Source organism: Sarcophilus harrisii, chromosome X, assembly GCF_902635505.1.
Source record: "Sarcophilus harrisii chromosome X, mSarHar1.11, whole genome shotgun sequence".
Classification (NCBI taxonomy): domain Eukaryota; kingdom Metazoa; phylum Chordata; class Mammalia; order Dasyuromorphia; family Dasyuridae; genus Sarcophilus; species Sarcophilus harrisii.
The window spans coordinates 7605165-7633021 of NC_045432.1; the positions used below are offsets into that span (position 1 = coordinate 7605165).

General features: G+C 40.3%; 2 protein-coding genes across 6 annotated transcripts in view; both read right to left on the reverse strand.

Annotated features, from left to right (window-relative positions):
• Positions 1-21248, reverse strand: part of VAMP7 (vesicle associated membrane protein 7) — a 46175-nt gene extending 24927 nt beyond the window's left edge. Inside the window, exons 1-5 of one of the 5 annotated variants that reach the window (XM_031944973.1) lie at positions 20958-21248; positions 3181-3463; positions 2141-2296; positions 1481-1538; positions 11-148 (exon numbers count right to left, since the gene is read on the reverse strand). In XM_031944973.1, coding sequence (XP_031800833.1) covers positions 11-148; positions 1481-1538; positions 2141-2286 — 342 coding nt within the window. In that variant the 5' untranslated portion in view covers positions 2287-2296; positions 3181-3463; positions 20958-21248. The other 4 variants (XM_031944971.1, XM_031944974.1, XM_031944970.1 and 1 more) reach the window with 4 other exon arrangements.
• Positions 21249-24307: 3059 nt separating this feature from the next.
• SPESP1 (sperm equatorial segment protein 1) lies at positions 24308-26254 on the reverse strand. Its single transcript, XM_012553159.2, has one exon. The coding sequence runs from the start codon at positions 25851-25853 to the stop codon at positions 24456-24458; it is 1398 nt and encodes a 465-aa protein (XP_012408613.1). The 5' UTR covers positions 25854-26254; the 3' UTR covers positions 24308-24455.
• Positions 26255-27857: the final 1603 nt, after the last annotated feature.

A 27857-nucleotide genomic window follows, 5' to 3' on the forward strand; every position in this document is an offset into this window, starting at 1 on the left:
AAGATCTTACCAGTTGTGCAGCCAGAACACTGGAGAACTCACTGTTCATGGCATAGGGAAGGGCTGTTTGAGCTCTGGAACCATAAGTAGTCTGGAACCTCTTCTTGATTTCATTCAGAAAACTGAAAGCTCGGGAACGTTCGAAATCCTGCAAAGATACCCACATATCTGTAAAGAGAGCAGGCCGACCGCTCTGCAGTAGATGCTACAACCGGCTCTAGAGTTTGAGCAGCAGCTTGCACCAGGGAGACACTCAGCAAAAGGGAATATGCGAGCAAGAGGGGATGGATGGGGAAGCTGGCTCTCTGGGAGTGATTTTGCCAGATACACTCTTAGTACCCAAGAGGACTAGGCCAAACACACAGCAGCTATGTCGCCCAGGCCACTCAATCACATATATGTTCTTCTGTCAATAAAAAGTTATTAAAAAAAATCACATATATATTCTTTCTTTCAATCTCCCTCCTTCTCATGTTAGCAAGAAGTTAATTGAAAGTCTACAAATGATGAAAACCTAAATCCTGATTTCAGGATCTGCACATTTTAAACTTTCATCTATAACTTCCCCATATAAGAGTCATAAGATCTGTCTGTTTTTTTGTTTTTGTTTGTTTTTTAAAAAAACCAAAAAGCAGTCACTGAGAATGGGAGGAAACTGATCATGTCCCACAATGCCCCAAATCTGGAAAGTGTTTCTATATTAAAGTACTGCCTCACCAAACTCTTCCAGCAGAGTCTAGAGCTCTGAAAAATCATTTTGGCCCATCAGCCGTTTAATTCCAGGCCTTAGCAGAAGCTAAGAAATGGAATGGGGGGAGGAAGGGAGATTCAGAATTTGATTAATGGCTGATTAGATTAATTATAAATATGATCAATTTTCAATTATCCAGAGAAATTGGACATCTCAAGACAGTTTTTGCATAGCCACCTAACATATTTCTATCTCCTTCCCTTAGCAGTCTCACAGAATAACTTGAGAAATCAATAAGAAAAGGAGACAGAGGAGAGGGAGAAAAATCACAATTATTCTAACACCTAATATCCCATTACTTTAATTTTCTGGTTAGCTAAGGATTAAACAAGCTTGGAAATCTTTCTAACATTAATTAGTCTATGTTCCTGCTGCAATCCAGTCTAGTGAACAGAATGGAATCTTCCTTTGGAAAATTAAGACTCTGTAGGTTGAGAAGTCTTACAAGCCACCATTCTGACCACCAGGCCAGAGACCATTAAAAAAGTACAGAATCCTTGCTGTCAGCTTGTTTGGTGCTATCATTTGTTTCTGACCCATTCAGAGGTATATTCAGAAGACAAATTTCAAATCACTGAACTTGGGCTGGGTGAGTTTCAGTTACTTTTGTGGCCAGTTTAGCCTGTTTTCTGTACCACAGTCCCCTCCGTTTATATACCGAAATACAATGTAACAGTACTAGAAAATGTAAGTGGGTTATTAGTAGCAATCTACTTTCAAGGTACTTACATCATCTGTGATACAAAGATACACGATCCTGTCTTGGCAGATGTAGTGAAATAGGTAACTGTGGAAATAAATAAAAAACTTAACCATACTTACCAGCAACATTTAAAAAAAAAAGTCTTTCCCTCTATGCTAAAGTATACGTAACACATGGAATATTTCACAACTCCCCTAATGAAAACACTCTTCAATGCCTCATCACGGGTTAGGGCTTTTGAAGGGTGTATAAGTGGAGAAGGCCTACCAGGGCCTACTGAGACAGAGGTTTTGGGCCTAGGCCACTGTATGCCTGCTGCCTAAAGATTCAGTGCAAATAAATCCAACTTACTCTTACCATATGGTTCTCCCCAAAATATTAAATCTGACAATATGCATCTGAAAAATCATAGACAGCTGGGCCCTCCCTCTTTATTCAAGGCTTGATTCTGGGGCTCCAGTGATCCCACCTTAGTCATACTGGATCTTCTCAATACAGTTCAAGCACAGAAATGACCTGTGGCAAAAGTAGTCTGGCAAAGTGTCCTAACTTAAAAAAAACAGTCATGAGTTACTGGCAGCTAATTCAAAGAACCACCCAAAAGTCTGTTTTTTAGTGTTGTTCTAGTTGTAGCTATGAAACTCCTTTTCCCCCACCTCCCTCCATCATCACCAAGCAGGACTCACTTTCCATGTGAATAAGTAAGTTTATTATTTTCAGAGGGTATTTTAGCCAGAATCTGCTCTGTCACCTCCAGGAAGTTTCCACCACACCAAGCATGTTTGGCAAGGATGGTTGTGCCTCTGGCAACAACTGCGAAAAGGATAGCCATGCTTTCAATCCTAATAAAAGAAAACAGAAGTAAGACAGAATAGTTCTTCCACCAGAATTTTTTTTTTTTTTTTTATCAAAAATTACTTTGTGAACATCTAATTAGATGGATGATGCTCTCCCGCCTTCCCAGTCACCAATGGAGTGAAGGAGGCTGTGCAAGCTGTTCCCATGCTTTTTTAGCATGACGTTTTCAGCAATGTTGTCAGGCACTTTCAATGAGGATGAAAATGGTATCGAGGTCAGCTGCTACACTGACGGTAAATTATTTAGCTACAAGCTAGCACTAAAGTGGAGAAAGAGTTGGTGTGCAACTTTAGGTTTGTAGATGACCTTGTGCTCTATGCAGCCTCAGACTGAAATGCAACAGAATATGAATTTGTGTGTGCTGACAATTAACAGCAAGAAAACAGAGGTTCTCTACCAGTCAACGGCACACCATCCATATATGGAATCACCGATTAAGCAAATGGAGAAATTCTGAATGTGTGAATAAGTCCCCTTTTCTTGGCAGTAAACTTCCCAGGGATGTCTACATCAATTAGCTGGCTCAGTGTTTGGGAGGATCTGAAGGAAAGGGTGGGAGAGAAGAGGCATTAGGCTACCTATCAAACTGCAGGCCACTGTGTTGGTCAGCTGCTTTAGTCATGTCCTCCTATTCTTTGTGATTCCTTTTGGGGGGGTTTTCTTGGCAAAGATACTGAAGTGGTTTGCCATTTCTTTCTCCTGCTCATTTTATATATGAGGAACAGAGGCAAGAGGATGAAGTGCCTTGCGGAGGGTTACCCAGGTAGGCAGTGTCTGAATTTACAAAGATGAGTTTTCCTGACTCCAAGCCCAGTACACCATCTAGCACACCTCATTGTTGCATGCCTATGAAATCTGAACAGTCTACCTGCACACCCAGGAAACAGAATCGCTTCCACCTGAATTGTCTTAGAAAGATTCTGAAGATCACTTGGCAGGATGAGGTACTAGACATTGAGGTCCTTTCTTGAGTTGAACTGCCAAGGATTCCAACTCCACTGCAAAAAATACAAGCTTGATGGGCTGGTCACGTTGTTCAAATGTCAAATGCCGCCTGGCAGTGGGAAGATTCCACGGCCTCTTACTGGCTGTATGACCTTGGGCAAGTCACTTCATCCTGTTTGCCTCAGGTTCCTCATCTGTAAAATAAGCTGGAGAAAGAAATGGCAAAGTACTCCAGTATCCTTGTCAAAAAAACAAACAAAACCCCAAATGGGGTCACAAGTATCAAACACCGAAATAGCCAATCAACAATATGACTATGAAAATAACCTTTAAAAAGTATCGGAGCTTCAGGCAGCACAGTTGACATTTGATTCAATCTACTCTCAATAAGTCAGCCATACAGTATCATGGATCATGCCCCGTGAGCAGCCTCACAGAACTTATTCCTCTGAAATCGCTAAGCTCACCTGCAAGATGGCCACAGGACCCCCTCAGAACACTTCCAGGGAAGGGATCCTGGGAGGTGCTGCAAGCCAATTTCAATCAGCTTTCATTTTTAGCACAGTCTTCCTTATATCATCTTCAAATCTGCCCCTCTCAAACTTTCATCCACTGGCCTGATTGTGCCCAAGCAAATCTTCATGTGGCTGCTCTGCTTGAGCTTGAATGAATGTTCTACAGAGGTGTTTAGGACGCAACAAGCACAGTGATAGGCAACTGGGGTACAAACAAAAATCAAGTCAGCCTCTGGTCTCAAGGAGCTCTTATTCAAATAGAAAAGTACACACAGAGGTAAACATTCCATTGTTCTTTTGCAATGTCATGTTTTCAAGCTATTTAAAATATCCTGGTCACCCTTCAGTAACTAGAGCCACTCCCACTTGTCCATGACTCTCTTAAAAGGTTGTGTTCAAAAACCAACCTTTTATTACATTTGGGATCTAATCAGACTGTGGCCTCCCTTTCTGTGTATATTCAATTTCCATGAGTGTAAGGGGCAGAGCCAAGATGGTGGAGAGGACACACACTTCTTTCTGAGCTCTACTGCTACCCTCAAACTAACTACAAAATTCAGCCTCTGAAATAATGCTAGACTGTCAGAACCCACGAATATTGGGAGTGCAACAAATTACCAGCAGAACATAATTCCAAAGATCTTCAGAAAAGGTCTGTTTTGATCAGGCCGTGTTGGTACAGGAAGAGGTGGCCAGGCACAGGCAGGAAGCCAGAGCACAGAGGCCAGCTCACACTGAGCAGACAGGGGCAGGGTGCAGTATCCCTGGGGAGGAGAGTTGATGGGGAGAACTCTATCACAGTGTTGGCTACTTTTCCCTGTTTGCAAACCAGTATATCAGCAGAGAAGTTATAAAACATTCAACATATATGCAGAGGGTAAAGAGTATACCCCAAAGTGCAAGAGTCTCATGGGCCACGCCCACCCAACACCGGGAGTGACTCAACGCCATCCCAGAGCAGCCGTTGCCACTTCCAGGTGTCCGTAAAGAAAGCTTGGTACCTCCTTGCCCTAAAAGCAGATCCTAATTTTTAAAAAAAAATGAGTAAAAGGCAAAGTGGGCTCTAGATAGCTTCTATAATGAAAGGAAACAGATTTCAAACCCTGAGGAGACTAAAAGCAGATTATCTCCAGATGAAGCCCCAAAGGGAGATATAATCTGATCCCCACCACATAAGGTTCTCCTAGAAGAAATTAGGAAATATCTTAAAAGAGAGCTAGAAGAAAAATGGGGAAAGGAAAAAGAAGCTCTGTAAGAGCGTATGGAAAAGGCATATAACTCACAGATTTGATAAAGTGGAAAAAAAAACCAACTCCCTGAAATGTGAAATGGAAAACATAAAGAACTCCCAGGAAAATAAAATTTGTGGATTGGAAAAAGAAAATAACTTCTTTTAAAAAATTGTGAAATGGAAAAAAAATTTCATAAAACAAAACAACTCATTAAAAACTCAACTGGACAAATACAAAAAGAAATAAAAAAATAAATGAAGAAAATAATTCATTAAAAATCAGAACTGAACAAATGGAAGTGAATGACTCAATGAGACATCAAGAATCAGTCAAGCAAAACCAAAAATATGAAAAAGTAGAAAAAAATGTAAAATGCCTACTTGGGAAAACAACAGACCTGGAAAATAGATTTAGGACAGATAATCTAAGGATTTCTGGACTCCATGAAAATAATGATGAAAAAAAGAGTCTAGATACTATTTTTCAGGAAATCATCAAAGAGAACTGCCCAGATGTCATAGAATCAGAAGGTAAAATAGCCATTGAAAGAATTCATGGAACACCTCCTGAAAGAGACCCCCAAATTAAAACTCCAAGGAATATTGTGGCTAAATTTCAGAACTGTTGGGCCAAGGAAAAAATATTACAAGCAGCCAGAAAAAAAAACAATTCAAATACAGAGGAGCCACAATAAGGATTACTCAAGATCTAGCAGCATCCATATTAAAGGATCAAAGGACCTGGAATCTGATATTCCCAAAGGCAAAGGAACTTGGAATGCAGCCAAGAATAAACTACCCAGCTAAACTAAGGATTTTCTTCCAGGGAAAAAGATGGGCATTCAATGAAGCAGGTGAATTCCATTTATTTCTGATGAAAAAAACCAGAGCTAAACAAAAAATTTGACCTCCAAATATAGGACTCGAGAGAAACATAAAAAGATCCAATTTTTCTTGTGTAGCAAGATAACTATATAAATGCGTATACGTATATTGGATTTAACATATATGAGTGTAGCCTAACGTCACATGAACGCTTTGGGCTGCCAAAAATATTGTTCGCTCATACTGGATCTATTATCACATGACCCCTGGCCAAACCCAATTCTGTAAGTACTAAGGATCAAATAAGTGCAGCCTGTCCAATTTAGCGTGGTATTCTAGTTTGCTAAGATTTGTAGATCTTCCAACTATCTTTTAACATACTGGCTATTACTTCTAATTGGGTGGTGCACAAAACTCCAATCACCAAGATCCCAAAACAGAACAATGGTGACTTACTTTCCTTCCAGCAGACATTAACTAATTAATTATCTCTTGTTCTTTAGCTAACTCGGGATAAGTCCTTGGTAGTTTAAGGGTCAATATTGAAACAAAAAGATTCAATAGTTAGAATGAAAGAAGAGATTTTCTTCTAGCCAGAGAACAACATTCAAAAATAATAAGAGCCCTAAGGGCTCCCCGAGTTGATTCAATAGGGAGGGGAAGCTCTCTTGCCTAAATGATCCATTGTGATCCAGCAGCCAAGTATCATGGAGAGTTCCAGGAACTCCTCCTGACTGCTCTGTACACAAGCCACGATCCATGTCAGTTGGCTAAGCACCTTTATTTCTGAGTCAACCAAATCTGGAGGTACTTCTTAAGATCACTTAATACTTGTGAATATCTCAGGAACCAGACTAAATGTAACTGGGACATAGCTAACAAACTAAATACAAATACAATAGAACATAAATGAGGTTAATAGATGCTTTCTAAGTTGATATGTGGTTTCACAGATCCTTATGAATGGTTCAGCAGTCCTGTTTCTCATTGACACACTGCTTTGAACCATCCAGGGCACTCACTTCTTGACCATCTTAGTGGATAATCCTATCTCCAAATTAACTATAAACAGAAAGTGAAAGAAAAAAAAAAAGATTTTCCATGAGAACTACAAAAATCCTTAAAAGAAAGAAAGCAAGAGATGAAACAGTGAAATAAAAACTCCTGAGAAAAGAATTAGAAGCAGTGTTGAACTAGTGGAAATACATAAGCTATTTTTTCCTCTCCCTTGATTTTCAGTTGAAAAGCTTCTTGATTAGATTGCTAAATCTGCTTGTTATTGGCATCTGCATATGCATAACACTCAATAATGACTCTCTGAATGTGAATTCTTAACACATTCCATAAGGAAAAGCCTCCTGGCCAGTGTGACCAGATCATGGAAAGTAAAGGAGGGGAGCAAGACCTAAGAAGATTGGGAAGGTAGGAGAGGGACAAGTTATGAAGGATTCTCTGAGGGGACTGGTGGGATTACACTCTGGGAAATGCAACATGATGTGAAAACAGTAAACAATAAAATTTCATTTTTAAGTTTTGGATTACATGAGTAAAAAGATAGCAGACTAGATAATTTCTCCCATTCCCACAACCTCCGGAACTTCTCCAATTCAGGAATTACCTGCCAAAGATAAAGCAACTTCAGCTGTTTCCATGGTCTAGGACAACAAGAATCCAAAAAGGGAAAACAAAAGTAAGCCCAAAGCCCAGGAAGTGATTCTCACTAACCATGAGCTCACTTGGCAGCATGGCCATACTAGCAGACTCCAAACCTATCCTATATCCAAGATCCCCCCTTCTCATCTCCAGTGGCAAAGAGCCCCCAGATTCAGACTGTGGAACCTAATCCTGGCCCAGACAGAAAGTCAGCAGTCCACAGCCCCGCAGGAACAAAAGCCTGTCAGAGGTCACAACCCTGTAGCACCAGCAAAGCCAATGGCAGGACAGATAAACTTGCAGCACCAATGGTACAAAGCTCCCAAAAGCCAGTGCCAGCCAAAGAAGGAAGAAAGAGAGATGGAGCGGGGGAGGGAAAGAAGGAAGGAAGGAGGGAGGAGGGAAAGAGAGATGGAGGAGGGAGGGACTGTCAGAGAGATTTTTGAGGTAAATCTGGACTTCATGAGGGACACAGTGGGAGAGGGCCCTACCATGGGACAGTAACCCTTCTGATACTTGCAATAATTAACTCTGTTCTAGGAGTGAGGTACAATGAAAAGGGGTTAAGCCCTACAACACAGTGGCAGAAAGATCTAAGGAGGAGGGCCCAAAATGGATACCATGGAAGCTTTGATTGCACAAAGAATACAGAGAGAAGAGAAAAGACGACCTGGTAAGAGGGGACATGGATTAGAGAATGAGGATCTAAATGAGAGAAAGAGAAGATGCTTCATGAAGAGGATGGAAGAAACACTTTTTGGAAAGAAAACTATTAAACCAATGTAAAAATTTTAAACAAAATCCTATGAAACAGATTACAACAATATATATGAGAAATCATTCATTATGACCAAGCAGTATTTATACTAGGGATGCAAGAATCGTTCAGCATTAGGGGATCAACATAATTAATGGTATTAAAAACCAATACATCCCAAACACATGATTAACTGAACAGATGCAAAAAAAAAAAAAAAAAAAAAAAAAAAGTCTTAGAGTACAGCTCCTTTATGCCAAAAACCCTACAAAGGATAGGTGATTTTTATAGAGGCCCTTTTGTGCCTATCAATACTACAGTAGAACCTTTTCCAAAAGAGGTGAGGGAAACGATGATGTTGACTCTGTCACTATTATTTCATACCGTTCTGGAAATGTTAGCAATAGCAATGAGACAAGAAAATAAAAGAAAGGAACACAGATGAATAGGAGATAAAACTATCCCTGATTGCTGATGTGATGGTATATTTGGACAATTAGGGAATCAGAGTTGCGGACTACATAATAAAACCCCTCAAAAATCAACTTCATTTCTTTAAAATAATAAAACAAAACACCAGAAGCAATAATAAAAAAGGAAATCCCATTCCAAAACTATAAAATGAACGAAATAATCTGGGTAATCTACCTACCAGAGCACTCAAAAGACATGTAGAGATTAAATTGCAAAGTGCGCATTAAAGAAAGACTATCTCACACCTATCAAAATGGTTAAGATGACAAAAAAGGAAAATGACAAATGCTAGAAAGGATATGGGAAAATAAGCACATGAATGCACTGCTAGTGGAGCTGTGAACTAGTCTGACCATCATGAAAAGAAAGCAAGTTTGAACTATGCCTCTAAAACTATCAAATTGCATAACCTTTGCCCCAGAAACACCACTTTAGGTACATGACCCAAAAAGATCAAAAAAGGTATATATTTATATATTTATAGCAGCTCTTTTTGTGGTGGCGAAGAACTAGAAATTAAAGGTATGTCCATCAACTGGGGAATGGCTGAACAAGGTATGGTATAAAAGTTGATGGAATACTATTGTGCTGTAAGAAACAATGAAAGGGATTAATTTCAGAAAGACCTAGAAAGGCTTATATAAACTAATGCAAAATGAAGTGAGCAGAACCAGGTAAACAGTAATAAAAAATAAAAGATAATCAATACAACAATCCATCACAATTCCAAAGGACTCATGATGAAATGTGCTGCCCACCTCCAGAGAGAGAACTGATGGGCTCAAAAGAGCAGACAGAAACATATTTTTTTCTGTTCTTATTTCCTTAAGACATGGCTAATTCAGACATCTGAGTTGTATAACTTCATATTTGTAATGGGTTTTGTATTTCTTGCCTTCTCAATGGGCTAGGGAAGGTAGATAGACTCTGGGATGGAAAATACAACAAAATTTAATTTAAAAAAGAATTAAATTACTTAAATAGCTAGAGAAATATTAAGTACTTATAACTAGGGCATGCCAATATAATAACATGACAATATTATCAAAATTAACTTACTCTTTTAATGTTAGATCAATCAAATTAACAAAGATCTAGCCTATCAAAGGAAATGATGAAAAGGAGGGACAAATAGATTAAAAGGCAGCAGACATTAAAAAAGATCTGGTAATGGTTAAATAGAGAGATAGATAATGGAACACACTAGCAACCAATTATTAATTGCCTACTATGTGTCAGGCCCTGAGCTAAGAGCTGGAGTTACAAAAAGAGACAAAAGACCCTGCCCTAAAGGAAATTACAGTCTAATGGGGGAGACAACATGCAAACAAATATACACAAAGCAATTTATATATAGCAACATGGGGAAATAATTAACGTAAAGAAGACAGCTTGGGGAAGGCTTCCTATAGAAGATATCAATTGGGAAGCTAAGGAGGTCAGAAGTTGGAGCAAAAGAGAGAGAGAAAGCATTCCAGCCATGGGGAAAGCCAGACAGAATGTTCAGATCCTAGAGATGGAGCATTTTGTTTGTGAAACAGCCAGGAGACCAGTGTCACTGGATTGTGAGCTGTAAGAAGCTTGGAGAGGGCGGAGGTGGTCGAAGTTATAAAAGGCTTTGAAAGCCAAACAGAACATTTCGTATTTACTCCTGAAAGTGATAGAGAATCACTGAAGTTTACTGAGTAGAGTGCTAGCATGATCACTTTAGTGGTTGACTGGAGTGGGGAAGAGACCTGAAGCAGGCAGACAGCTCCTTCCCAGCAGGCTATTCTAGCAGTCCAAGTGAGAAGATGAGGGTCCAAGTTGAAGAGAGTCAAAGGAGAGAAGGGGGGCTATTCGAGAGATGCTGCAGAGCTGAAATCAACAGGCCTTAGTAGCAGCTTGGATATAGGAAGAGAGACAGAGTGAGCAGTCCAGGATGACTCTCAGGAGAATCAGAAACAACAGTGTTTGTAAAACTGGATAACAAAAACTAACCCAGGAAAAACTACTTATTTAATAAAAAAGTGCTGGGAAACCTAAAAAGTATTCTGGCAGAAGAGGGCCCGGGACAGAACATAAAGGACATCTGTGGCTAGACGGCACACAGGTCTGGAAGGGGATCCAACAAAGGGAGACTGGGAGGGAGCAGTCAGAGAGGGAAGAGGAGGACCAGAAGAAAGGGACGTCTCAGAAATCTAGAGAGAAGGGGGCTCGAGAAGGAAAGAGTGATTACAATGTTCCAAAGCCACAGGGGGTTGAAGAATGAGGACTGAAAAAAAGGCCGTTGGATTTAGCAACTAAAATCACCAGTAACTGGAGAAAAGTTTGGGTGGGATGATGAGGTCAAAAGCCAAATTGTAAGGAGGTTAGAAGAGAGGAAGTGGAGACACCTATTGTAAATTGCCTTTTCTAGGAGTTAAGCCACAAAGAACAGGTTTAGGACAATAGTTAGCAGGGTGAAAAGATGAAGGGAAGATTTTTTGAGGATGGGGGAGACATGGGCATGTTTGTAGGCAGGAAGGAAGGAGCCAGTAGACAGAGAATAAAAAGAAGGGAAAGGGTGGGGATGACCAATGGGACAACCTGTTGGAGGAAACGATATGAAATGGAGACCCTTGTATCAAATTGCTCTGGCTCTCCCTCTCTCCTTACTCCATTCTTTATTCAACTATCAAATTGAACTTCTTCAAAATACCAGATATACACATGTCATCTCCCACTTCATTCAATTGCAGTGATTCCCTGTCACCTCCAGGATCAAATAAAAAGTTCTCAGCTATTCAAAGCTCTTCATGATCTGAGCTCCTTTTACCTCTCCATTGTTATTACCTGTACCCAGTGACCCTGGCTTCCTTGCTTTTCCTTAATCTCCATGTATTTTTATTGCCAATACTCCATACCTGGAATTCTTTCTCTCCTCATTTTCACCCCGGGGCTTCCCTAGCTAAAATCCCACCTTTCATGAGAAAAGCTTTTCCAGATCCTTCTGCCACTATTTAATGTTTATATATATATATATATATTACAAGTCCATGAGAAATGCATTGCAACTGGATTTATTACAAGAGAAAGACACATTTATGCGGGAACTCCTCATACCAAGGAGTCCAGTGGTACAGGGAAAATCTTGGGTATTTAAGTTACAGGGAAAAGGGGAAGTTTTAAGGGAGGGGGAAAGAACCCTCCCCTCTTGAAGGGAAGGAGAAAGGCCATAGCAAAAGCAGCATTCTATTCCCTTGGGATCTGATAGAGCATGAAGATAGAAGGGTCCCAGCTGCACAAAGAGTTTCTCAGTCTGATGCAGACTGATGCCTGTCTTGACTCTCAAGGACACACAGGGAGTCCAGCTTGGGGTGCAAATAACAAATTATATCTGCTTAGGGGAGCTTCATCCTTGACACAGTCAGGGCCTCCTGCATACTTTGGGCCCAGTATGTCTAGAAAATATGGCAACTCAAGAAGACAAGTTCAGCAATTTGGAACTATGCTCAAAAAGTTATCAAACTGTGCACTTTTGATTCAGCAGTGTTACTACTGGGCTTATATCCCAAAGAAATTTTAAAGAAGGGAAAAGGGACCTGTATGTGCAAGAATGTTTGTGGCAGCCCTCTTTGTAGTGGCTAGAAACTGGAAACTGAGTGGATGCCCATCAATTGGAGAATGGCTGAATAAATTGTGGTATATAAATGTTATGGAATATTATTGTTCTGTAAGAAATGACCAGCAGGAGGATTTCAGAAAGGCCTGGAGAGACTTACATGAACTGATGCTGAGTGATATGAGCAGGATCAGGAGATCATTATCTACTTCAACAACAATACTATATGATGATCAATTCTGACGGACGTGGCCATCTCCAGCAATGAGATGAACTAAATCAGTTCCAATGGAGCAGGAATGAATTGAACCAGCTACACCACGGAAAGAACTCTGGGAGATGACTATGAACCACTACATAGAATTCCTAATCCCTCTATTTTTGTGCCTGCATTTTTGATTCCTTCACAGGTTAATTGGACACTATTTCAGAGTCCGATTCTTTTTGTACAGCAAAATAACTATTTGGACATGTATACTTATTTTATATTTAATTTGTACTTTAACATATTTAACATGTATTGGTCATCCTGCCATCTGGGGGAGGGGGTGGGGGAAGGAGGGGAAAAATTGGAACAAAAGGTTTGGCGATTGTCAATGCTGAAAAATTACCCATGCATATAACTTGTAAATAAAAAGCTATAATTTAAAAAAAAAAAAAAAAAGAAGAAGAAGAAGAAGAAGATGACAAGTTCAGGAGGCTCCTTAACATTCTTAATGCTAATAGTACCACCCCTCAGTTGATTTTCTCCCATTTACACTGGCTGTAGCTTGTTTGTATATTTTTCTCCTCTATTAGGTTCAGAGCTCCTTAGGAGAAAAATTGTTTGGGGCCATCCCCAGTGCTTAGCACAGTATCTAGCATAGAGTAAACACATAAATGTGGGTTAATTGATATATGAGGAGCTCTCCCTCTTCGTCTCAGTCTCCTCAGTTCTGTAAATCTCAACTACAGGCCCTCCATCTTCAAGAAATTTTTCTCGGTGCTCTTTCAGTCTTAGTGCCTTCTGAGATTATCCTGTTTATTCTGTACATATCTTGTTTGCATGGGGTTGTTAGCATGTTGTCTCCCTCTTGAGACCGAGTTCCTTGACAGCTGGGACTTTCCCCCCTTTCTTTGCATCCCCAGCACTTAATACAGTACTTGGCCTATAGTAATGGTAGTTGATTGATCACCATCTAATAATATCAAGGATTTCCCATGTTTGTAATGCCCCTTTCTCTGAGATTTAGTCCAATTTCTAAAAAAAAAAATACATGCGGGAAAAATGTTGTTAGGATAGATACCTATATATATATATATATTTTAAATGCATATTTAAAAGTAGCAGCTGGAAAGTATATGTGTGTATCTACACACACACACACACACACAGACATCTTTTTAAATACAAATGTTTTAAAAATAAGTTTTTATTGATATTTTCTGGGTTTTTTTTTTTACATCCCCCTAAGTATCCCAAGAATCCCTCTCTTTCTTCCTCCTTCTCCAAGAGTCATCCCATGTGACAAATAGTATTTATTAGAGAGGAGGGGGAAAAATCAGTGTGACCAATAAATTAACAAAAGTCCAAAAGCCTGGTCCATGTAAAACATCTGTGGACTTCTCTCTTCCACCAAGGAGCAGGTTAGAGGTATCTTCTCTTATCTCATATCTTGTCATATTTATATGTTATATTTACTTTTTTACTTTATATGTTATATTTACTTTTGATTTTTTGATGTATCATTATTCTTTCCATTATAATCTTGTAGTCATTGTGTACTTTAATGTTTTTGGTTCAACTGACTTCACTCTGCATCAGTTTGTAGAGTGCTTCCCTATTACACATCATTTCTTTTCTTTTCCCTTTAATAGTATTTTATTTTTCTAAATACATATATAGTTTTCAGCATTCACTTTTAGAAGATTTTATGTTCCAAATTTTTTCTCCCTCCTTCCCTTTCCTTCCCTTCTCCTCCCCAAGACACCAAGCAATCTGATATAGGTTCATCATTTCTTGAAACACAGAAATATTCCATTATATTCATGTACCACAATGTGGTTGGCCATTCCTGAATTGATAAGCATCTATTTTGTTTCCATTTCTTTGCCATCTTTTTACAAAAGGTGCTGCTGTAAGTATTTTGGAATATATGAGGATTTCTTATCAATGGCTTCCTTGGAATATAAGCCCAATGATGGAGTCTCTTATTCAAAGGATTTGAACACTTTATCAACATTTGTGTAATTCCAGTTTCTTTCCAAAATGATTGTACCACTTCACAGCTCCACCAACAATGTATTAGTGTACCTATATTTCTACAACCCCTTCAACATTGACCACTGCCATTTTTTGACATTTCTGCATAGAGTGAGGTGAAATCTCAAGAATTGTTGGATTTCCATTTCTCTTTATTAACTAGCCACCAGGTGATGACAGACTACTGGGTGCCTAGTCAGGAAGACCCAATTTCAAATGCAGTCTCAGACAATGACTATCTGTGTGACCTTGGACAAATCACTTAGTTTCTGTTTGCCCGAGTTTCTTTATCTGTAAAATGGAGGCGAAAAACAATTTCTGGGGCTCTTGTGAAGATCCAATGAGATAATTGTAAAGTATTTAGCATAGTACCTGGCACATAGTATAAATGATTTCTTTTTCTTTTTTTTATTATTAGTGATCTAGAGCACTCTTTTATGTAGTTTATGGATACTTTTCAGTCCTTTTGAGAAGTGTTTGGTCATATCCTTTGACCATTTATTTATCTGATGGTTGTTAGTCTTACATAAGTTTGTTTCAATCATGTTCAACTCTGACCCCATTTGGAGTTTTCTTGGCAGAGACCCTGAAGTCTTTTGCCATGTCTTCTTCAGTTCATTTTATGATGAGCAACTGAGGCAAACAGGGTGAAGTGACTTGCCCGGGGTCTCCCAGCCAGAAAGAATTTGAGGCTGGATTTGAACTCAGGAAGATGAATCTTCCTGACTCCAAACCTGGGGCTCTTTCTATGCACCACCTACATGCCTCTACACACACACACACACATACACACGTACATGTGTATATGCATATATACACATAGAGAAAGAGAGAATTTATATCCCTTATCAGAGAAGTTTGATATAAAATTTTCCATTCAACTACTTCCCTTATCCTAAAAACCTTAATGTTGTCTACAGAACTTTTCAGTATTAAGTAATCAAAGTTATCTATTTTATCTTTTAAAATTGCTTCAACTCTTTTTTTGTTATGATTATATCTCCTCCAAATAGGTGCAAGAGGTGGAAGATGTTTCTCCCCTAATTATTCTATAGAATGATCATTAATATTAAGGTTATAGTTCACTGGTGAAGGTGTTAGTTAAAGCCTGATTTCTGCCAGAATACTTTCTAGGTTTCCCAGCACTTTTTTTCATTAAATAAGTAGTTGTTCCTGGGTTAATTTTTGTTATCCAGTTTTACAAGAGAGTCATCCTGAACTGCTCACTTTCTCTCTCTTCCTATATCCAAGCTGCTACCAAGGCCTGCTGATTTCAGTTCTGTAGCATCTCTCTCGAATAGGCCCCCTTCTCTCCCTTGACTCTCTTCAACTTGGACCCTCATCTTCTCACTTGGACTGCTAGAACAGTCTGCTGGGAAGGAGATGTCTGCCTGCTCTCTTGATCCTAAGCTACCTGTCCTCTCTAGCAGGTTGAATTGCTCCATCATCTCTTCCCCTCCATCTGCCTCTCCTCGTCTGCTGATTGCTTCCCAACAAATGTGCCTGTTCCTTTCCATCCTCAAAAATTCCTCACTTGATCCATCCATCCCCACTGTCTTTCCATATCTCTCTTCCCTTTTTTGATTAAACTTTGAGAAGGCTTTATACAATAGGTGGCTTTTCTCTTACTCATCCTAATTCTCTGCAAACTTGCATCTATCTCTGCTTAGGAGATATGCTGAATCAAATATCCCGTAGACATCTTAAAGTCAATATATCCGAAACTAAACACATTTACTTTCCCCCTAAGTCTCCCCTCTTCCTAACTTCTCTGTTATTGTTAGGAGCCCACTAAACTCTGAGTTGTCCAGGTTCTCAACCCTTCTCTCACCCACTTTATTTAATCTGTTGTAAAGTTCTGTCGATTTTGACCATGTGACATCTCTCAGATATACTCTTTTCTCTTCTGACGCCGACACCACTCTGGTGCAGGACCTGGACTATTGTAATAGCCTTGCTATTCTCCCCGTGTACTACTTCACTTGGAGATCTTTTCAGCTCCCATAGATCTAACGACCATCTCTATGCTGATCATTCTCACATCTACTTATCTTGCCCAACCACTCTGCTGACCCCCAATCTTTAATCTCCAACTGCCTCTCAGATATCTAGAACTGGATGTCTGCCAGCCATCATACTAAACACATGTCCAAAACAATTATCTGTCTGCCTAAATCCTCTTCCCTTCTATCTTCTCCATTACTGTAAAAGGTAGCACCATCCTCCTAGTCCCCCAGAGCTCAAAATGTGGGAGTCCCCCCAACTTCTTCATTCTCCATCCAAGCTGTTGCCAAAGCCGCTCTGCAGCATCTCTCAAACATGCTTGTTTCCTTCCTCTGACACTGTCAACACTGGCAGTGCAGACTCTCATCACCTCATGCCTCAATTATTCCAGGCTACTGGAATATTCCAAAAGCCTGCTTCTGGATCTCCTTGGCTTAAGCCTTTCTCTACTCAGTCCATTCTCCACTTCAGTGTCAAAGTGATCATCTTAAAACACAGGTCTGACCATGTCAACCTTTCCTTCACCCCTCCTAATACCAGTGGCTCCCTACCTAGGGCCTCCAGGAACAAATACAAAATGCTGTTTGGCATTCAAAGCCCTTCATAACTTAGCCCTCTCTTTCCTTTCCAGTGTTCTCATACCTTATTCTCTGACAGGTACTTTTTGATCAGATGATTCTGGCCACCTGGTTGTTCTATGAACAATATTCCACCTCTTTGGGCATTCTCTCTATCTGTCCCCCATGCCTAGGATGCTCTTCTGACAAGGGAAGTCCCAAAACTCTCTCTCACACTCTCTCAGACTTTGGGGGGAAAGCTTGGGAAACTCCCTCAGAGAAGCTCTCCCCTGAGAGACTCGCCCCAGGGAATCAAGATAAGTGGTTTCATTCTGTTATCTGGGTGGGACTAGTTGAGTCCAGGACCACGCCTACTTAGCCCCAGCTGGAGATGGAGATTTCTATCCAACTCTAGAGTTGGAGATTAGTCCAGGGACACTCATTCAAATGGAAAATTTCTATTCAATTCCGAAAATCTCTGTCTGATCTTAACTCAAACTGCTGTCCAGCCAAAGTTTCAATTATAAAAAGAGGCAACTTGGGGCTCATTCCTTGCAGAGGACCTAAAAGTAGGAACCTCTCTCTCTCCTTGGCATGGCTGAGACCCTCTGCCTGCTTAAAAGACATTCTCTTTTCAGCATTACTCCCTTTTTCTCTCTCTTACCTATTTCCCTAACAGGACCTTATTCATCTCTCTGTCAGGATTTCTCTGCTAGAAACTTTCTCTGCTAGATCTTTACTTCTCTGTCAGGACCTGTCACTAAGGAAGTCAGCCTGCAAAAGCTGATTTCTCAGTTCTAATAATAAACTTCCTTTGCCAATTTAACTTTTCAGGTTCATAAAGTCATTTATGAAGGAATGAATTTCTGACCAGACGGGGGTTCCCACAACTCCCTACCCTGAGCCAAACCTCATCACTTCCACCACTCTACCTACTGACCTTCCTGGCTTCCTTTAAGTTCCAAGAAGCCATCCCCAATCCCTCTTGATCCTAGTCCTTTCCCTATTTCTCCGGTGTGTATCTTGCTTTGCACATATTTGTTTGCATAATATCTCTTCATTCAGATTGTAACTTCCTTGAGGGTAGGGGATGCCTTTTGCCCTTTTTTGTAGCTCTAGCACTTAGCCCAGGGGCCTGGCACACAGAAAGTAATTAATAAATGTTTATTTGATTAAAAAGTTGGAAGGGACACAAGTAGAGAAGCACTTTGAAAGACAAGAAGATGATTTTATATTTGAACCTGGAGGTGATTGGGAATCACTAAAATTTATGGGGATTGGAATAGGGTGGGAGGGAAGGTGATATGGTCAGAACTGGTTCGCCAAGGCATAAACAGTCAAAGAATTATGAACTGACAGTTTTCAGAACAAGAAATTAAAGCTATGGTCATAAGAAAAAAAATGCTCTAAATCACTACTGATTAGAGAAACCGCTATTAAAAACAACTCCTAAGCTAACAACTCACACCTATCAGATTGGCAAATATTACAGAAAAGGAAAATGATAAATACTTAAGATGTAGGAAAATTGGATACTAATGCACCATTGGAATTATAAACTGATCCAACCATTCTGGAGAGCAATCTGGAACTATACCTAGAGGGTTATAAAACTGCATATCTTTGATAAGGTGACCCTATCCCAATCCCCATAAATTTTAGTGATTCCCAATCACCTCCAGATTCAAATATAAAATCATCTTCTTGTCTTTCAACTGACAACTACTATGTCTGTATCCCAAAGAGATTAAAAAAAAATGAAAAGGATCTATTTGTACAAAAAATATTTTTAGCAGCTCTTTTATGGTGGCAAAGAATCGGGAATTGAGGGAACGTCCAATTGAGGAATGGACAAATAAGTTGTGGCATATGATTGTAATAGAACTGTGCTATAAGAAATGATGAGCAGGATAATTTCTGAAAAACATGGAAAGATTTATGTGAATTGATGCAAAGTGAAGAAAGCAGAACTAGGAGAATACTGTACGTAGTAATAGCAATATCATATGATTAACTGTGCGTGACTTAGTTATTTTTTCAGCAATACAACTATTCAAGATTATTCCAAAGGACTCATGATGAAAAAATGCTATCCAACTCCAGAGAAAGATATGATGGAATCTGAATACAGATTGAAAGATAATATTTTTCATTTCTTTATTTTTGTGTTTTTTCACAACATAATTAGTATATAAATCTATTTTGCATGACTACACATGCATAACCCTATATCAAATTGTTTACCACTTCAGGGAGGGGGAAGGAGAGGGAAGAGGAATGGAAAAGATGTGGAACTCAAACTTTTTAAAAAATAATGTTAAATTTGTTTTTCCATTAACTGGGGAAAATGTTATTCAAAGAAAATAGAAAATAAAATCTGGGTTAGTTAAGGTTGAGGTATTAAAAGTTACATCTACCATGTTGTCAGATTTTTAAAAAAAGAAAAAAAAAGGATGAACTGCTCTTTGGACACCTGGACAACTAAGTGGAATGAACTGGAGGAAACTGATGGGCTTCAATAGACAGCTATCTGCAAAATTCCAGATGTGCTTATTTGATTTTAATCAGATGCTTAAAGAAACCAGATGAAAACTTTTGGCACTACTAAATAAAATGTCTAAAGTGTAATGTCAACATTTCAATCAGCTTTCTTATGGCTCCGTTCCTAACAACAGTAACTTAGACCAAAACACCTCTCCAATAGGAATCGTTTCCTCAATTAAAATGTAAGTTCTTTTTAGGGCAGTGAGTGTCTCTATTTCATACTGCTACATGCCCAGGACCGTATGCATACAGCGTCTTGGGCTTGCTTCCTAAACATGTTATTCCTTCCTTTATTACCACAGCTTTTTCAATCAATGACCAATCTTTGCCCCAGATGGAGTAGAGCTAGAGGGTGTGGAGATAATACTGTGCCCACTTTGGAGGTCTGTGCCAGTTAAGCACAAATTCTGCAAGGCCTATTACCTTTAAGGTTCAGTTTATTTATAATGGAAGCAGGACAGGTTCAGCACTAAACTGGTTGCAAGGAAAAACAACTTTCTGTCACAGGAACTTTTTGGAATAAGCACAGTGAAGCAAAAACAAATCCACACGTTGCAAAACTGTGCAAAACTATGCCTCGATCTGACCTCCAAGTTCATCAAACCCTCTCTCTGTGGTGGCCGCATGTGTCATCATGATTGCAATTGTGGTGCAGTTACTGTGCTGATCAGTCACTAAGTCATTCAGAATTGACTGTCTTTACAGTATGGCTGCTGTTGTAGAAACTGTTCTCCCGGCCCTGTTCATTTCAGTCTGAAAGCATCCCTCCTCCCCCCCATTTTACAGTACAATGCAGTTGCCCATCACCTTCACAAACCATTCATAAACCATAACTTGGATTCGGTCATTTCCCGACTGATGGGCATCCCTCCGTTTCCAATTCTGTGCGTTTGTTTGTTCTTCTTTTTAATCCTATGCTTACCCCTAAGCCCACTCGCTACAGGAGAGGGGTCTCCATGACATAGGGGGAAGCTACAGACGGACAGCCCTTCCCTTCAGCATCTTCCGACAGCCAGGTGGGGCCAAGGCAAGAAAAGAGGGCGGCTCCGGGAAGGGGAGGGATCTAAGTGACCTCGGCCCTGGCGCTCCACCTCTTCCCGCCCCTCCCTCCCTCCCACAGGCCCCACTCAGCAGAAAGGAAAAGGGGGAAGGGAAGAAGGGAGGGTAAAGTGGGGGAAACAGAGGGAGAGAGAGAGAGGGAGGGGGAAGAGGAAGAAGAGGAAGAAAGGAGGAAGGAGAGGAGATGGCAGACAGAAGGGAGGGGGGTGGCCTTCCCGGTGACGGAGGCTGTCAGAGAAGGAGGGAAGTCACTTACCTCGGTGCCTGCAGGGGCCCGCCCGAACGGCCCCAGTCGCCGGCAAAGGGTCTCTCGGCCCGAGGGGAAGGAGGGAGGTGCGTACGGACTGCGTGGGTGCGTGCGTGGACGCGTGGGGGGGCGTACACTCGATAGGGGTTGAGGCCACTGGTGCCGCTTGCGCGCGCACGCCAACGATCAGACTAATGACGCTGCCCTCTGTAACCGAACGCAATGACCGAGGGGGAGGCGGGGCGAGCTGGACCCTCAAGCCCAGCTCGAGCTGGTGCTCGAGATCTTCCGCCCGCAGCCTTCTGGGAAACGAAATGTGGAGGCGTGGTCCTCCTTCCACGCCTTCTCTGAGGTCACAATGCATCCTGGGACTTGTAGTTTGAGGCAGTCGTCCGATTGTCTTAAAGGCAGTCTTTAGGGACTGGCCCTGGCAAAGGACTAAATGCTTTTGTGTGGCCAAAATCAATGCCCTGGCCTCAGGTGGGTGGGATCTCTGGGTGATCTAGTAGCTGAGCCTCTGAGCTGTCACCCAATTGTTTACTCTGCCCACTGCATTACAGAAAGCACTGTCCCATAGAGTAAATGAACAGAGCCTGATACCTTAACCCTACAATGCACGTTCAGTCAAAAGCATTTATTAAGTGCCAGGTGCTGTGCTATAAAAAGACAAATAAAAGTCACTGTCCTCTTGGCTGTTACATTCAATGTCTGGGACAACATGTGTAATAATATGGAGAGAGGGGGAGGGAGACAGGAAGAAATGGAGGGAGGAAAATAAATGCAAATAAACCCTTCCATACAAAATACTAAATGGCTAAAAGGCCACTTCTCTCCCAGACCCCAGAATTCCTTCCAGACATAGCACGTATCTGGCCCCAGGGATTCTTAAGGACAGCTGAGACTATCCTTGAGTAGGCAAAACCTTTGAGTTCCCTCAAAAGGTTACATTCACTCTCAATAATAAACTATTAACAATAGCCATGATGGGGCCATTTAGAAATCCCACGGATGGGGACTGTGAATGTACCTAGTGCTCAAGTATAGAATGGAGACTCCATGAACTTGAACTCGAACAGGTTGGGGACTGGCTTGTTTTCTGATTAGTACTTCAGATTCAATCTGCACGCTGGTAAACCATCTTGGAGCAGGGTTAATGGACTGAATGACAAGACTGGGCAAGGATCATTAAGAGCATCATACAACAACCCAGAGCAGGATCCAGGCAAGAGCCAAGTGGCTAGGCAAAGGCCCCAAGAAAAGCAACAATCCAGCATAAAGGAGTAAGTCTCAAGCCTCACAGAGAGAGGCTCACAGCAAGACAAAGGCCCAGGCTGTGTCCAGTTAAAGAGCAACTGGGGGTCCCAACAGCAGCAGGAAAACGCCTCAATGGCAGATCCAGGGGCTAGACCCCAGCAGGAGAAAGGCCTTGAGCAGCATCTAGGCAGTGTTTCCAGGAAATCTCTGAACAATAAGAGAAAGAGCTAGTCAATTCCAGCTCTTTGGGGCCTATCCAGTCTACCCAGGAAGAAAAGTTTGGTCCTGGTATAGGCACCCGAGGAATTGAAGTTATTATGAATGAATAGAACAAAGAAAACTTTGAAAACCAATACATTGGACTGAGAGATGTCCAAAGAGTAAATCCCAAAGAAGAGATCGACCCCACAAAGCCAAATTGAGCCTAGGAGTGATAGTTTTGTTTCCTCTTTGCCTAGGCTTTCCCTCTTACTTTCTTTTTTGTCTTATTGTCTTATTGCTATAGCTAGTATTTCTAAGTCTTTGACTAGTAATGGTAATAATGGTAATGAGCATCCCTGCTTCACCCCTGATCTTATTGGAAAGGCTTCTAGTTTATTTTTCCTCCTAACAGACAATGCTTGTGCTTGGTTTTAGATAGAATCTGCTTGTTGTTGTTTGTCCTTGAAGAGGATCAGAATGACATTACGATGTTGGGTCAATGTACCGTGTGTCTAACTTAAGACGCTTAGCTTAGAAAACTCTACTGCAAGTCAAGCAGAAATAGTCTGTATGAATATTCAGGTAGAAGATATCTCAAAATCTGCACATCTCATGTTTCTGTTCAGCTAGTTTTATTCTGCTTGGCTCATAGAGCACAGCACCTTCTCTGATGCTAGCATGCCATGCTGGATAGTTCTGTGTCAGTGTCTCCCATGTCTCGCAGTCAAGACCATTTTATCCTCATAATTTTAAAGAAAGCTCCATTTATTTCTATTCTGTGTTTTTTTTTTTTATAAAAGGAATGCATATTTTCCTTGTCCAATCTCTTTTTTGCATTTTTATTGAAATAATCACGTGATTTTTGTTGTTATTGTTACTATGGCCAATTATATTTATAGTATTACTGATATTTTTAAAGGAATGCACATTGTACCTTGTCCAATGTCTTTTCTGCATTTTTGTTGAAATAATACCATGATTTTTGTTGTTAGTTAATATGGCCAATTATATGGATAGTTTTACTAATATTGATCTGGCCCTGCATTCTTGATATAAATCCAGCCTGCTCAGAGATTATGATATTTGTGCTACATTGTGTTATCTCCTTACTGATATTTTATTTAAAATTTTCGCATCACTATTCATTAGGGACATTTGTCTATAGTTTTTCTTTCTCTGTTTATAGTTTGTCTTTCTCTGTTTTGAATTTCCCTGGTTTAGCTATCAAAGACACATTGGAACCATTAGTTTAGATATTAAGAACACAGGAGGAAGGGGCAAGATCCTTTCTTTAACGACTTTTTCAAGAAATTGATGTAGTATTGGAATTAATTTAAATGTTTGGTAGGATTCTCTTATGAATGCATCTAGTCATGGATATTTTTTCCTTTGGGAGTTCACTTATGGCTTGTTTGATTTCTTTTTCTAAAATAAAGTTAAGTATTCTATTTCTTATACTATTAATCTATTATTCTACTACTATATACTATTAATAACTAATATTTATCCATTGCATTTAAATTGTCATTTTTGTTAGCATATGGTTGAGTGAAATAGCTCCTAACAGTTGCTTTTATTTTTTCTTCATTTGTTGTGAATACATCTTTTTTCTTTTTAATACCAGTAATTTGGTTCATCAAGACACTGATCAAGATGAAATCAATAAGAAAATTGAAATAAACTTTCCCAGATATGAATAGACTGTCTATACCCTAAAAAAGAGATTGACAAGCAATTTTTTAACACTGAATCTGTACCCGACTTCTACAATGAGTTTGTAATATACCAATTCAGAATATAGATTCTAAACCAAGTATTTTCAAGAATAAATGAAAATAAGTTTTTAAAAAGGCAAAAGAACACATTTTTCAATCGTTTAAAGAAAATTATGAACTTTACTGAAGACAAAAATTACAGTTAAAGAAACTGAAAACTGTTCACAATACATTAGCAATCAACAATGTCAGATGTTGGACAGTAGAAATTTTACTTATACATTTAAGGAAAAGAACATCTAGCTTCTCAGAAATAGACAATCCAATTTAAAGGTAATCATGGTTTTGCTGTAATATTAAGCATGTTTAACATTCTTATATTTTCCTCTAATAATCCCTTAATAACATTTTCCTTTTTTTGTTTATTTCCACAAAGCATTTCTTCTATAATATTGAATACAATAGCAGCTTTTTCTTGAAGATCAAATGGAATTTTACTAATATTTAAGAATGCAGTTAGCTCAGACCTGAAATCATATAAGAAATTAATAAACAATCTAAGGTTTTCATTCTCATCCTTTTCTTTTATTAACTTCTGAGGTTTATTTTCATTGCTGGGTGAGTTTTCTCTATCTACTAAGGCAAGGCTTTGGATTAGATAGTTTTGGGCAGATTCAACATCGTCTTTGAATTCTATATGGTATTTTGTATTTTTCAATGCATGTTTTATCTCCGTATTTATGTCTGAGATTTTTCGCAGAATTAGATCTTCCACTGCTTGATCTCTACGCCATTGTTCTTTGTCTTCCTCTGTTGGCTGAAAGATCCCTGTTCCTAAATCGGTCATCGGTAATCCTGGGTGGCTCATGGCGAATGGAGCCACTAGAGCCATTTGTCCTGGTTTAACCCCTTTCCCTGGGATAGCTGGTTTCAATTGTTGGGAAGTTTCTTCAGTGAGCTTCAAAGCCGAGTCCTGAGATGCTTTCCAAAGTCCTTTGGCAGGTACTTTTAAGACTGGTTTAGGAGCTACATTTACAGGTGGTTTGACGCTCAGCTTCTTGGACGTTTTCGTAACAGGTTGGAGGTTAGGGTCCCCAGCCATTTTTACAGTTAGTTCCACGGTCGAGGTCACAGCTTTCTTCATTCCTGAATTCTCAGCTTCATCTCCACTATCCAGTTTATAAGTTTCTAAAGCGTGGCTGTAGGTATCCTTCAAATTCGTATTCTTCCAATCCGAATAGTCCTTGTTTGCATTCTCCGGGTTGCCAGATGCCACTACGGTAGCACTGTTGTTTGTCCTCGCTTGCTCTTTTGTGTCCTGATTCCTGGTGTACTGGATGGCGTTCTCAAGATCCAGCTTTTCCTTAGGCCAGCTTTGCTCTTTTATCAGGGACACCAGAGGCTTTGTCCCGTTAGGTTTAGAAGATTTTGAGGCCCGGACAATTGGGACTTCCTCCATAATCTCCTCCCGGATACCTCCTGGGATCGTCTTCTTGGTGCCTTCCTTGATTTTATTCTCCAGGGTGGAACTGACACTAGTAGCCTGCTTCTTTACAGGGGGTCTTTGTGTGGGCACGCCCAGGGCCATCTGCTGTAGGATTTCAGCATAATGCTTCAGGATACTGTTTTCTTTGCGCACCTGCTCGTCATTTTGAGTCCACAGCGGTGGGTAGGCCATGATTGGTAGGTGCCAGAGCCATAACATGGCCAAAAGCACTGCCACCTTGGCACTCATCTTCCCTGGCCGTCTCAGGCCATCATAGCGGGGCTCAGAACCGAGAGAGCGCTCAGGACCAATTGACCGGCTGGTACCCAGATTCACCAATTGGCAGCCTTAGCCAACTGAACAGTTGGCACCCCAGTGTGTGAGGCCCTTAGGGGCACCGCTGCTACCAGAAGGGGCTCGAAAACAGCACCAGCTTCACTCTTCTTGCCTCACAGGGCTGACCACCCTCTGGAGAGACCTATTCCTCTACAGAGTAGGAATTGTACTTGCCTCTGACTCTACCTGCCTTTCCTTTCCCAGCCTGCTTTGCCCTGAGGGCAGCCAACTCTCCGAGGGAGATTCCTGTAGGTGCCGAACCTCCCCACTTAACGGCCGCCTGGAATCTCAAATGGATCCCGCGTTCCACTGTATCCAGGAAATGGCGTCACAAAGGGAGGCAGGCCCACGGAAAGGGGCGGAGTCAGGGAGGAATTAGGGCTGGTGAAAACAGTCTGTAGGAAGTCTTTCATTTATATATCATGGCGTCATCTCCCTGACGTCAAGGTCCTCTTTGAGAAAGAAGGACAAATAACCACAACAGTAAGAAGCCCACCAAGGCGAAGAAACAGAAACCCATACAGTGAGGGTGGCTCAAAGTCTAGCACAAAGTAATCAATGTTTGTAGATTGAAATTAAACTATGAAATTAAAAAGGAGGTACGAAATGTGGTCAGGTTGGGATTTCGATCCCTTCTTATTGATGAAGAGGAAGAGTGAAGAGTTAGGCTGAGGAAGACAGACAGAGACAGAGAAACAGAGAATTCTTTAAAATAAGAAGATCACACTTTCTAGTTTTGGCTTCTATAGAAGAAACAAGGCAAAGAAGAATAAACAAGTAAGAAAGAGAAGTAAATGGTGTAGGTTAAGTAGGAGGGATTTGGAAAAGAGAAAGGATGTCAGAGTTGAATTTGGGAAGGAGAAATTTGGCAAAATTTAGAGGAAATTGAGGAAAATCTGAAGAAAAATCCGACCATGTAACTAACTCCCCCTACTCGATAAACTCTTGTGGCTCCTATCATCTATGACTCTGTTGAATTTCTACTCTTTCAACATCTCTCCTCTACATTTCCTTCTCTTCTCTTTGAAATTGCCCCCAACCTGGTACAGATCCTCATTATCTCATTACTGGATTATTACAATAGCTGCTAGTAAGTCTGTCTGCCTCAAGACTCTCTTCTCTCCTGTCCATCCTTCATTCAGCCACTAAGTGGTTTTCCTAAAGCACAAATCTGAAGATGTCACCCCTCTTACTCAATAAACTCCCCTGACTCTCTATCACCTCAAAGCATCAAATATACAATCCTCTGTCCTTCCTACCTTTCCAGTCTTCTCACATCTTAAACTCGACCTCATCCCCACAATGTAATCTGAAATACAGTAATATTGACCTCCTTGCAACTCCTCATACAAGATACTTCATCATCTTCCAAATACATTCATTCTTACCAGCTATCCCCTATGCCTGGAATTCCATCTCTGCTCATTTCTACCTCTTGGCTTCCCTGGCTTTTTTCAAGTTTCAACTAAGATCTCGCCTAATGCTAGTGTTTTCTCTCTATTATCTCAAATTTATTCTGTCTATCTCATATTTGTTTGTAATTGTTTACTTGCTGTCTTCCTCATTAGACTGTGTGCTCCTTGAAAACAGGACTATTTTTTGTCCTTCCAAAAGCACATAGTAGGTACTTAATAAATGTTTATAGACTTGTCTTGACTCTCCTGGTTAGAGTCACTATATCATTCTATAGTTTTTTCCAATTAATTAAAATAATTTACTTTTCTAAGTTACTCTTAACTCATGTTTATATCTCAAAGTTTCTCCTCAGCTCTGGTGTTTTATAAGAAATTCTTGAGAGCTTTCTATTTCATTAAAGTTTTTTTTTCCTCTGTAGGATTATGTTTAGCTTTGCCAGGCAATTTGTTCTTGGTTGTAAGCCGATTCCTTTTGACTTTTGGAATATTATACTCCAAGGTC

Coding starts and splice junctions, on each gene's coding strand:
- SPESP1 (XM_012553159.2), bottom strand. CDS start 25,853: ATGAGTGCCAAGGTGGCAGTGCTTTTGGCCATGTTATGGCTCTGGCAC.